The sequence below is a fragment of the Gobio gobio genome (assembly GCF_949357685.1).
Source record: "Gobio gobio genome assembly, chromosome: 5".
Lineage (NCBI taxonomy): Eukaryota > Metazoa > Chordata > Actinopteri > Cypriniformes > Gobionidae > Gobio > Gobio gobio.
The window spans coordinates 24,523,418-24,535,745 of record NC_137101.1 but is presented as its reverse complement, the minus strand read 5'-3'; the positions used below and the strand labels follow the sequence as shown (position 1 = coordinate 24,535,745).

Sequence of the window (12,328 nt, the reverse complement as noted above, 5' to 3'; positions counted from 1 at the left end):
CCTGTGAAAAAGACAGTCATGCCATAAAATAGCTTGAGCTACACTCTTGCTTCATTTAGTATATGCAGTATATGCATATCCTTAGAAACACTTTGAACAACTTAGAACGTCAATGGAGAAAGGCATATAGTTCATCATAACATCGTAATCATATACATAATTCACCCGCTATATTGCTAAATGATACATGATTTTTCATATCAACAGAAAAATATACCGGGGTAACCTGGCTTCTCTTGAGACTCCTCTGCTTCAGAGGTGTCATAGTTAATGGTATACTAAAGCCCGCCGGCTTGTTGACGTGTGATTGGATCGTTTGTGACGTAAGAAACACTGTCGATTTCCAACCAAGTTTTTGAGACTCAGAAAATACTCAGCAATGGTGTTGACTTATGAATTTGCACATTGTTTATAAACATAGACATATAAACAACATTAAAAACTTGATTTTCACCACGGGGGGTCTTTAAAAAAAATACAATACAAATTCACAACATTTATTTTGACTGCAGTAGAAGGTTGCTGCCTATGTAGAAAGAAAGGAAGCTCTCTAGGGTTTGGAACAGAGCCATATGTCGTGACTTCCCTTGGTTTCCTCATGAATATCCCAGATCAGATCCAAAATGGCTGCCATGGAAACAGTCATTTCCTGTTTGTGTATCTTGCACTTTGAACAGTTTCAGGGGTGGAGGTCATGAAGGCATCATTACCAATAGTGATGTTTATTTATCCAGCGAGTACACTTCCTGTGGAACAAAGTAATTCCTTTTACAGTAATACATGCAAGGATCCAAGATTTGACGTCAGCAGCATAAACCAGTGTATGATTTGTTGGTTTTCTGTCCCTGTATGGCTATCTTGTTATGTGAACAGTGGACGGACATTATCTGAGATATATAATCTGAGAGTCCAGTGTAGTCTGACTAAAACACTTGATTTGATTCATCACAAAAAAAAGAGTTTAGTCCAACTGTGTGTATTTCCCTTTTGTAATAAGGTGCGTTTTGTCTTTCACAGTGAGGATGAGCTTCCAATGTATGACGTAGTGGAGGAAAAGGTGAGTCCAGTGCTCTGTTTGTATCCATGGCATCAAAACTGGTAAAGTTAAGCCAACCTGATATATTCATTCTGCATCTGTGAAAACAACAAAAGTGCAGAAAATTTGTGTTTTATGTAGATTAATTGCCTTTTGGATTCAAGTATGATTCCCATTCCCATGTAAATTAGATTTCACATAAATCCAGTTTGTTGTAATTTTCCATATCAGCTTCCAAAACCTTTTTGTAATTTATCACAGTTAAAAATAAATACTCGCTATAGTAACCCAAAAACCATGGCATTTCCTGTGTAGAGATGCAGAATACATAATATATAACCTGTCCTATAGGAATGTCATTGGATTAAGAAACGAAATATAAAAGCAAGTGTCATTCATTTTAAAGAAAGCTAGATACCTTTGAGGGAAATTGTCTTTCATTAAAAATCCCCTTCACCACCTGGTTAAAATGAGTGTAAAAATGACTCAGACAAGTCATTCGGATTCAAAATTTGATTTCTTTATCACACATTTATCATGCAAAAAGCACTTTAAGTGTCAGGTTATAAAGTGATAATGAGCTCTAAATTGGAGAAACAAAGTAGCATTGCTTCCTCAGAAGCAATTATGTGCTTGTAGAAGAAAAGGTAGAAAAAACATTTGAAATGTCTCTGGAGTTTTTTATGGGTGGCCTCCAAAATTGTAATAATGCTGCTAATTTAATACTGCTTTCTAGAAACTCACTGAAATACATTTTCGTTAAAGTCCTCTTAGTGTTGCCTTAGATTAAACTTTAAGGTTTATTTATTTATTTATTGTAATATGTTTGCATTTTATCTGTTTAGCACAAACATCTGGAAATAGAGAGAACGACAAAATGGCTGAAAATGTTGAAAAGCTGGGATAAATACAAGAACAGCGACAAGGTGCGTGTCCTTCATAAACAGACCATAACTCTCTGAAGGACTTTGAGAAAGTCAGTTTCTCAGTCTTTCATTTTTTGCATGTGAATGGCTAAAGTTCCCTTTGGCTGTCTCTGTCCTGTGTATTGGGCGACATTGGACCGTTCCCCTAAGAAAGCCACTGTCCTGCTTCAGCGGCACAAAATCTGTCAGTATCTGTTTGGACATCTTCAGGCAGCTCTTGGTGTGTTAAATTGTATTTCTGTCCACTAACAGTGTCTGGTGTGAAATGAGAAAACGTCATACTGCCTGAGGTGGAGCGTGACAGTTGTGCAGTTTATTACTCTGTAGAGCTAATCATTACTTCTTATTATTAGTCCAATTAGTCCAATTAGACTGTCACACAGTGTCTACACCAAACAAGCATTAGCAACACGGCACAATGCATCAAAAACACAACGAAACGAAGCATTCCTGTATTTGTTGCACTGCAAAGCTACTCCATCCACTCACTCTCAAAAAGGATGTGTTAATTCTTAGCACATTATTTTTGTTACGACTATTTTAAAACATTTGTCATTTTGTAATAAATGTGTTAAAAAGAAAAAATGCTCATCATCCAATCACTTTGCTTCTTGCGTCACTTTGTGAGCCGTTATTCTTCTCACAAGCAAGTTTCCCCACGCTCATCTTCATCATCGGTGGATATCTTCCATTAGTGGAGGTAAGAAAAATGTCTGTATTTTGCATTAGATGTTTTCTGAAATGTATTTTGTGATAATTCGTAGACGGTCGTTGAGGGGCATTTTACACATACATGCATACATACAGGCATAACATGATGACCACTGACAGGTGAAGTGAATAACACTGATGATCTCTTCATCACGGCACCTGTTAGTGGGTGTGTATATTAGGCAGCAAGTGAACATTTTGTCCTCAAAGTGTGTTAGAAGCAGGAAAAATGGACAAATTGTGATGGCTAGACGACTGGGTCAGAGCATCTCCAAAACTGCAGCTCTTGTGGGGTGTTTCCAGTCTGCAGTGGTCAGTATCTATCAAAAGTGGTCCAAGGAAGGCACAGTGGTGAACCGGCGTCAGGGTAATGGGCGGCCAAGGTTCATTGATGCACGTGGAGAGCAAAGGTTGGCCCGTGTGGTCCAATCAAACAGATGAGCTACTGTAATTGCTCGAGAAGTTAATGTTGGTTCTGATAGAAAGGTGTCAGAATACACAATGCATCACAGTTTGTTGTGTTTGGGGCTGCATAGCTGCAGACCAGTCAGAGTGCCCATACTGACCCCTGTCCACCGCCGAAAGCGCCAACAGTGGGCACGCGAGCATCAGAACTGGACCACGTAGCAATTGAAGAAGTTATCCTGGTCTGATAAATCACGTTTTCTTTTCCACCACGTGGATGGCCGGGTACGTGTGCATTGCTTACCTGCACTATGGGAAAAAGGCAAGCAGACGGAGGCCATGTGATGCTGGGAAACCTTGGGTCCTGCCATCCATGTGGATGTTACTTTGACACTTACCACCTACCTAAGCATTGTTGCAGACCATGTACACCCTTTCATGGAAACGATATTCCCTGGTAGCTGTGGCCTCTTTCAGCAGAAAATGGTTCAGGAATGGTTTGAGGAGCACAACAATGAGTTTGAGGTTTTGACTTGGCCTCCAAATTCCCCAGATCTCAATCCAATCGAGCATCTGTGGGATGTGCTGAACAAACAAGTCCGATACATGGAGGCCCCACCCTCGCAACTTACAGGACTTAAAGGATCTGCCGCTAACATCTTGGTGCCAGATACCACAGCACACCTTCAGGGGTCAAGTGGAGTCCATGCCTCGACAGGTCAGGGCTGTTTTGGCAGCAAAAGGGGGAGTAACACAATATTAGGAAGGTGGTCATAATGTTATGCCTGATCGGTGTATTGGGGTGTGAGCCGCGCATGTGTCAACGCTACACAATTTCAGTGGTGGGAACTCATTTTAACAAGCTTTATGATTTCCTTTGTTTATTGTGCATGGAATAGCTTCTAATTACACGTTGTAGCCATTTTGTGATTTGCATGAGGGAATGTCACGTTGCCGATAACCCTCTCTCTCTCTCTCATTGAAAACTAACTGAGCTCACGATTGCAACATATTGTGTAAAATGCCCTAAGTTAACATTATCTCTGTGGCTTAAGTTTTTCTTGGCTTTCTAGCTAATGTCAGCTTGCCATATTCGTCATGTGCATAAAAAACAAATGTCTTTATTTGCAGCTTTAAAGGAAAAATGCCCCTTGAAGAACTTGAAGCTGTTACTGAAGGTGACTGGCAGACATGCAAGAGGCTTCATCTCGCCGACCCTGACCATCGCTTGTATGCTCTGCACTCGAAAATATATTTAAATAAAAATGTTTAATGTTTAAGATGCCATCAAACACCACTTTTTTCATTTAAAAAAAGTACCAACTTTGTTAACTGTTAACTCTTCAGAAAATTTTCATTTGTTAATGTTTAAATTACTATATTTTAATTGTTGATTTATTTATTTTTTAATTGTGACTATTTTTGAATGTTGACCATTTTTTATGTAAATGTTGCAGGTTTAATACATTGTATATAAACTACATTTATGTTTTTTTGTTTTTATTACATACGAGTTTTGTTCAGTTGGATAAAAAAACAACATTTTGACGCAATTTGTGTAACTATTACCTAAGTATTTAATACTTTAATACTTACTTAAAGGGTTAGTTCACCCAAAAATGAAAATTCTGTCATTAATTACTCAACTCACCCTCATGTCGTTGGACACCCGTAAGACCTCCGTTCATCTTCAGAACACAAATGAAGATATTTTAGTTGAAAGCTGATGGCTGAGAAAGGCTTCAGATAGGCCTCTATGGCATTCAGTACATTGACACTTCCAAGATCCATGAAAGGCACTTAAAACGTTGTTACAAAGTCCATCTCACCACAGTGACTCTACAATAATTTTACGATGCGACGCAAAAAAAAATCAAAATAACACCTTTATCCAACTTGTTCTCGACTTTCGTGTATGCCTCCACGACGCATGCGCAAGAATATGACGTAGCGCCAGCGTTCGGGAATCCATGAAATACACACTTAAGCCCCATTTTGAGCACTACGCCAAGACCTAAAGCACGATCAATGTAGAATCCAACAGCTTAGACACGCGCGTCTTCCTCTGCTCGTAAACAAATCGCTTCTGGGTCATGTGTCCGAACGCCGGATCGGCGTCATATTCTCGCGCATGCGTCGTGGAGGCATACACTGAAGACAAGAACAAGTTGGATAAAGGTGTTATTTTGATTTTTTTTTGTGCACAAAAACTATTGTCGTCGCATCGTAAAATTATTGTAGAGTCACTGTGGTGAGATGGACTTTGTAACGACGTTTTAAGTGCCTTTCATGGATCTTGGAAGTGTCAATGTACTGAATGCCAATGGAGGCCTGTCTGAAGCCTTTCTCAGCCATCAGCTTTCAACTAAAATATCTTCATTTGTGTTCTGAAGATGAACGGAGGTCTTACGGGTGTCCAACGACATGAGGGTGAGTAATTAATGACAGAATTTTCATTTTTGGGTGAACTAACTCTTTAAGTATTTGACATAACAAGTCCACGCACAATTGCAGTTTTTAATATTTTTGCCCCACTTGTTTCAAAAACATTTTGTGATTGTTTTTTGTTGTTGTTGTAATTGTAATTACAGTTTAATTATTAAATAAAATGTAATATGGTATATAATAAAATTAGCTTGATTATATATATATTTTTTAAATTTGTTTTAAATAGAATATAAAATCTCTTATTGTAGAACGTCAACCTCAAATATATATGTCAACTACCCATACACAGCTGTAGCAATGCTACTGTAACATGTATACAATTGTTGCGCTGTTCTATAGAAACCTATGTTACAGTATGTATTTTATTATATATATATATTTATATATAGTCTGAAATTTTATTTCCCATGATCTGAGGTGCAAGGTCAGTACCCAGTGCATGCAGGATAGATCGGGATGACATCCACTCTCTTTAATCACCAAGTGTCAGGTGTATTATTCCAGACAAGTCCCACCCGGTTCACGTCCTGTTTGATCTCCAGCCACCTAGCTCACGCTATCATTCACATTCTTTGCACAATTTCTTTTTTTAAAGTTGTTTGGCTGTTTTTCCGTATCTGTCCCGTGCCATGATTCTTGCATTTTTAAGATTTAAAATGTACAACTGATTTTCTTAAATTGTTGATATAAATATTGCTTCATCGTGTGTATAAATATTGCTTCATCGTGTGTAAGTATTTTATGTTTAGTTGTGTTATTAAAGGGATAGTTCACCCAAAAATAAAAAATGACCCCATGATTTACTCACCCTCAAGCCATCCTATAGGTGTATATAACATTCTTCTTTCAGACGAATACAATTGGAGTTATATTAAAAACTGTCGTGGCTAATCCAAGCATTATAATGGCAGTGAATGACAACCCCAAAATTTGAAGCCCAAAAAAGTGCATCCATCCATTATAAACGTAACCCACACGACTCTGGGGGTTAATAAAGGCCTTCTGAAGCGAAGCGATGCATTTGTGTAAGAAAAATATCCACATTTAACACGTTATAAAGTAAAATATCTATCTTCCGCCAGTCCGCCTTCTGTATTCAACTTACGGAAAAAGCGTTACTGGTGTTACACTTTCTTACACTTTCTTTCAAGTTGAATACCGAAGACGGTGTTACAGCGGAATACAAAGGGGAAAAAGAAAATAATAATAATAAGGAAAAGAATGCAGCGACTGAGAAGAGCTCTTGCCATAGATATTCTTCGTATAACATATCATATAATCATAACGTACTTTCAACACGTCAAAATACCAAGCATTAGGGTGAATTCAGGTTGACAGGGACACTTTTTCCAAGTCATCTCAATGGCAAAAAGTGTCCCAATCACCCTGAATTCACACTACATTATTCTCATGATGTCTGAAAATAAAACGTGAAGGAAAATTGACAGCTCATTCAGTCAAACTGGTGGATAAGCTTTATTTGTTGCGGAACCTTATGATTTGAAATGACTCGTTTCAGTCTTTTTGAATGGAAGTTCCCCAAACCGGAAGTGCCACCCATAATTCAAAACGTAGTAGGCTCGTCAGGAATAAGGTGGCTATACAGTAGCAGGGATTCCCAAACATTTTTGTCAGCCGAACCCATTTGACCTAAAATCTGTGAGATTTTACAATAAAGCTAAGGTAGGCAATGTTTTTCATCGTGGCGAGGTTGACGAGCGAGAGACGTGGGAGGAGCGAGCGAGACCGGTGCGGGATTGGGAATTATCGTCACCTGCGAGACACACCGTTCTCGAGTCCTCTCATGAGGGAGCCCGGAGGCATATAAGGGCGAGCAACACTAGTGAAGGACGAGAGAGGACCAGGCCTGGACTTTACGTTGTGTTTCGTTATGTGTGTGCGCAGCAGTCGTCCGTGAGGGGCCCGCGCTTTTACTTTCAGTTTGTGTTTATTTTGAATTAAAGTTGTTGAACGTTCGCCGGTTCCCTGAACATAAGAATTCCGTTACATTCATAAACACTTTTTGTCAAACTGGTTGCAACTCTCTTCACATCCTGATAGCAGTCAATAATAGAAGTGGTCTAAATATTATTGTAATGTTATGTGCTTTGAGATATGAGGTAATTTAACGCCGCCTCTCGTCTCGTGGCGCTTTGCAGACTCTGCTGTGTGTGTTCATGTGTTTTGGAGGTCTTTGGAGACACTCTGAATGGAGGGTGGGATCGTATGCTTTCAAAGCTAGCTTGCTATTCCTAGCCGCTCCAAAATATTCATGGTTGTTTATTTGAACACATTTGCATAATTTAATCATATTTTTTAATCAGTCCACTTTAGGAAACCCTGCTATATAGTATCGATCTGCGTGTTTGTTTTGGTTCTGATTTCCTCGTTCCGCACTCACTCTAAGGAGACATCTTGTTCATAGTGTTTTTTTTTTTTTTTGAACAGATGGAGTCATCGACTTCATCCGCAATTACAACGCCAGTCCCCCGTCAACAGACACTTAAAGACATAATCAAACACACACAGACACCTGCCGATTTGTAATGTCTTGTTTTATTCAAATAAACAAACAGCCTTGATCGCCTCATTTCGCCGAGATTAGAGGCAGGAACCCACACACTCACACTCGTCAGGTTTGTGGCTGTGGGATATGTGCCCACTGCTGTCTGTCAATAATCAGCTCCTCAAGAGCCTCCTGAAGATGATTAATATCGTCGTTACCATTATTGTAAGTGAACTACTCAGCAGCCATCAGTTCAAACACACACACACATGGATGGGCCCTTAGGGCGGAAGAGACGTTCAGGAAATCACTTAGCGGCAGTAATGTGGACAGATGAGTGCAGGAAACTAAAGAGCGTTCATTCCTCTCTTTCACCTCTCAACCCCACCACAGTCTCTCTCTCGCTCTCTGTCTCTGTTCCAGCGGGTGAGTTTAATTGTTGCTGTGAGACGATTCACGCCGGCCATTAGCTTTTGTGGTTTCAGCATTTTGCTTTTGAGCTTTTAATCTGCACTCTGATGGGAGTTTAATCTTTACTGACTGCACAATTACCTGTGAGAGACAGATGTGTTCTATTACACTGGCATTGAATGTGTTTAGACAGCGGGATTATGGTTATTGAGGGTGTCCTAATAACCAGGCCAGCAGTATTTGTGTCCACATCGTTTTATATACTATATACCTTTCCCCCCCTTTGTTTGTTTTTCCAAAGTTTTTCATAATTTTTTGCATGCTTTCTGCTAAAACTCCCTGTTCAATTAACTTATTTCACCATAATTAAATCTTCATTCCGATACCTAAAATTCTCCCAAAATCAAGCACAGAATATGTGGAAAGTCTGCAGATTCCGTCTGGGTCTACAGCTGACCATGAAAATGAAACAAAGTCATCGGTTTCTGATAGAATTGTCTATATTCCATATTCCAGAGAGTCAATGACATTACACTTTTCTTCAAAAAATGTAATTCATGTTTGCAATGATTATTTTATTTTTAGAAATCAAATTAATTGTGATATTTTGTGAGGGGTATAAACTCAAAAACAGGTGGTAAAACTGGCGTGACATCATAATCGAGGAAAAGCATTATGCTTTTTAAGCATTTTATTACTATTTCTTTAAAGCTGAAGCTTTTTAAATATTATAAATATTTGAAAGATTTTTGTCTGACTATGCAAAATAATGCTGAAAAGGTGAACTTATTTGCATGAAAAAAAATATGTATCATGGTTTCCACAAAATATTAAGCAGCACAACTGTTTTAAACATTGATAATAAACATGTTTCTTGAACAGCAAATTTTTATTTAAAATGATTTCTGAAGGATCATCAGGAGTATTGATGCTGAAAATTCAGCTTTGCCGTCACATTACATTTCAAAATATAAATTCAAAAAGAAAAGTGTTACTTTAAATGTTATTAATATTTCACAATATTGCTTTTTTACTGTATTTTTGAAAAAATAAATGCAGCGTTGATGGGCATCAGAGTCTTTGTCAAAAATCTTACTAACCTCAAACTTCTGAATGGTCGTGATATTTTTAACCATTATGAAAATAACATGTATTTATTTATTTAATTGGTTTGTTTGTTTGTTTGAATGATTGATTGATTGATTGATTGATTGGTTGGTTGATGTTGAAAACGTCTACAACGTGTCCACTTCCATATTTGAGGTTTAGAGATTTTTTTACATTCTAATCTTGTTTGTGTGTGTGTGTGTGTGTGTGTGTGTGTAGTTGGCGAGAAGGATCTATAAGGGAATTCCACTGCAGCTCAGAGGTCAGGTTTGGTGTCTGCTGCTCGACGTCCCCAAAATCAAGGAGGAGAAGAAGGACTTCTATGAGGTAAACACAATTTCGCCATTCCAGCATATTCATGAACACACAGACATGTGTGTGTAAGAGAGAGGCAATCACAAACTCTTTGCTTAAATATGCCTTTTTAAAATAGCCAGCCCATGAGGTTTGCAATGTAACACTTATGTGGTTTGACACACTCGCACCGCAGAGGGAAACATCACCCCAAATGGACAATAGCAGCTTTACTAAAGCCCTGCAGCATCCAAGCAGACAGAAAACATGATTTGCAGGCTGTATTCTCCTTTAACTGGAGGTGTTTGTGTGTGTGGCAGAAATCATGCTGTGGTCTCTGCAGAGTGTTGGCTATAATTCACTGCTAGTTAATATGCCTGTTCATATGAACTCAATGCCCTGTCTCTTTCTTTCTCCAGAAACTGAAGATCAGAGCGAGGGGTTTGTCTCCAGATGTCCGTCAGATTGATCTGGATGTCAATCGTACATATAGAGATCACATCATGTTCATGCACCGTTATGATGTCAAGTGAGCATCCAAACACACATCAACAGAAATACACACACAAATACACAGGAAGTATTAATGCGTCATGCTAATGATGGGCCCTCAATTCATGTACAGTAATTCCAGCTGACCATCAAGGGCCCTTGGCCTATCTGTGAATATAGCAAGAGCTGACCACTAATTCCTCCAGGCCCCTCAATACACTGTAAAAGCTGACCCACTGACCACTAGGCAATCTAGGCCCCTTCACACATACAGTGCAAGCTGCCCACTATCAGATACTTAGGCCCTTCTACAAGCTGACCACTGAGGCTCCCAGGCCCATTGGCACATAAAGCTCACTAGACTTAAGTGTGATTATCTTAAGAGAAACATGCATGATACAATTTAATTGAATTTAATTTAATTTGCATCTCTAAGCTCCTTCACACCATATATATTTAGGGGTTAGGTTATTTATTTATTTTAATGTGTTTGTTATATTCCAAACAAGTTTTCCATGAATCCAAAAATGTGGTTTTGTTTTGTGTTATCGTTTATTCAAGTGTTTATAATTTATATGTATTATACACATTTTATTGCCACCATTGCATACAAGTTCAAGTTATTCCAGTATCTAAGTATCTAAGGCTATGTTCACACTGTCAGTCCAAATCTGATCTAAATTATTGACTGTCCGCATTCCGTATCGCAACTGTTGAGATTTGTGTGTCCCGTGCCGCTCTTTTTAATTTTCCGGAATATCTGCATTGGTTTCTGTGGTAATGACGTTGTGTTAGTAGTCATACGCTAAAAACAGCAACAGCAACATGAAGGGGTTTGCAATAAAGGTGTTTGACAATGTATAGCCGCCACGCTGGACTACTGCGTCTTCTGAGGTAGTGGCAGGAGGCTGGTATGCGTGGCTTTATTCCGTGCTGTCATCTCCGCTGGTATCAAAATTCAACATTATATTGGAATTTTCTGCTTGACCGACACTTTGCAATAAAACAACCTTGTTTCTGCATTGTTTCCTATAACAACGTTTGACATGTTTACATTTTAAGTGCCGTGAGAAAGTGACACACAAAATCCGATCAGATTCCAAACGGATATGCACAAAAATCGGATTTGAACTGACAGTCTGTACATAGCCTAAATGTTTTTTTTGTTTTTTTGTTTGTGTGTTTTTGTTTTTTATTCTGAACAAATTAATCAATTATCTAAACATTTTGTGTGTTTTTTTATTTTGCTTTGCTTCTAAACAATTTTTTTAAGTAGTTTTGTTTTAGTTATTTTATTTTCATGCAATCAAGTATTATTTAATTATAATTTGTATTATTTTATATTTATTTTATTTTATTTTTTCTGAACAATTAATTCAAGTAGCCAACCATTGTATTGCAAATATTGCATACATTGTGGTGTTTTAGCAGGCTTTCATACTGAATCACTTTGCTGATGGAGACTTTTTTTTATATATATAGGGCTTTAATCTGCCTGTGTAAAATACATTTTTTATTTCTCCTCTGCGGTGCTTCCATTTCTCATGGCCATAAAGCTGCTACATTTAACCAGCATGTGAAATGGAAAAGTTGAGAGCGCAATGGAGCGAGAGAGAGACGCCCACACCCCACCGTTTCTCTTCGAGTTATTGGTGTATTGAATTGTGACAGGGCTAAAGCGCTCATATTGATTGATGTGACATTTACCTGTGGAGATTTGAAAGGGTCAGATCATTCTCACAGTGTGGCCTTAGACATCCACAAGACAGAAAAGAGGGGGGAGGGAAATGAGACAATGAGAGAGGGAAAGAACAGAACATGCCGAAATGTGCTAAAACGTAATGATCCATGGCATATAAGATTGAAAAGCAGAATGGAGGAGGTGTACATGATTGTTTTGTGTGTTCTGTGTTTCAGACAGCAGGATCTGTTTCATGTGCTCACAGCATACTCCGTTTATAACACGGTGAGTCAAATATACCCACAAATGCC

At 38.4% G+C, this 12,328-nt stretch overlaps 1 protein-coding gene across 2 annotated transcripts in view; it reads left to right on the top strand.

Annotated features, from left to right (window-relative positions):
- Nucleotides 1-12,328, top strand: part of usp6nl (USP6 N-terminal like) — an 83,915-nt gene that overhangs the window by 59,444 nt on the left and 12,143 nt on the right. For both annotated transcript variants that reach the window (XM_079816445.1, XM_079816444.1), the window contains 5 exons: nucleotides 1,018-1,057; nucleotides 1,882-1,962; nucleotides 9,770-9,877; nucleotides 10,264-10,373; nucleotides 12,254-12,302. In XM_079816445.1, the coding sequence (XP_079672571.1) occupies nucleotides 1,018-1,057; nucleotides 1,882-1,962; nucleotides 9,770-9,877; nucleotides 10,264-10,373; nucleotides 12,254-12,302 (388 nt within the window). The remainder of the gene's footprint in view (nucleotides 1-1,017; nucleotides 1,058-1,881; nucleotides 1,963-9,769; nucleotides 9,878-10,263; nucleotides 10,374-12,253; nucleotides 12,303-12,328) is intronic.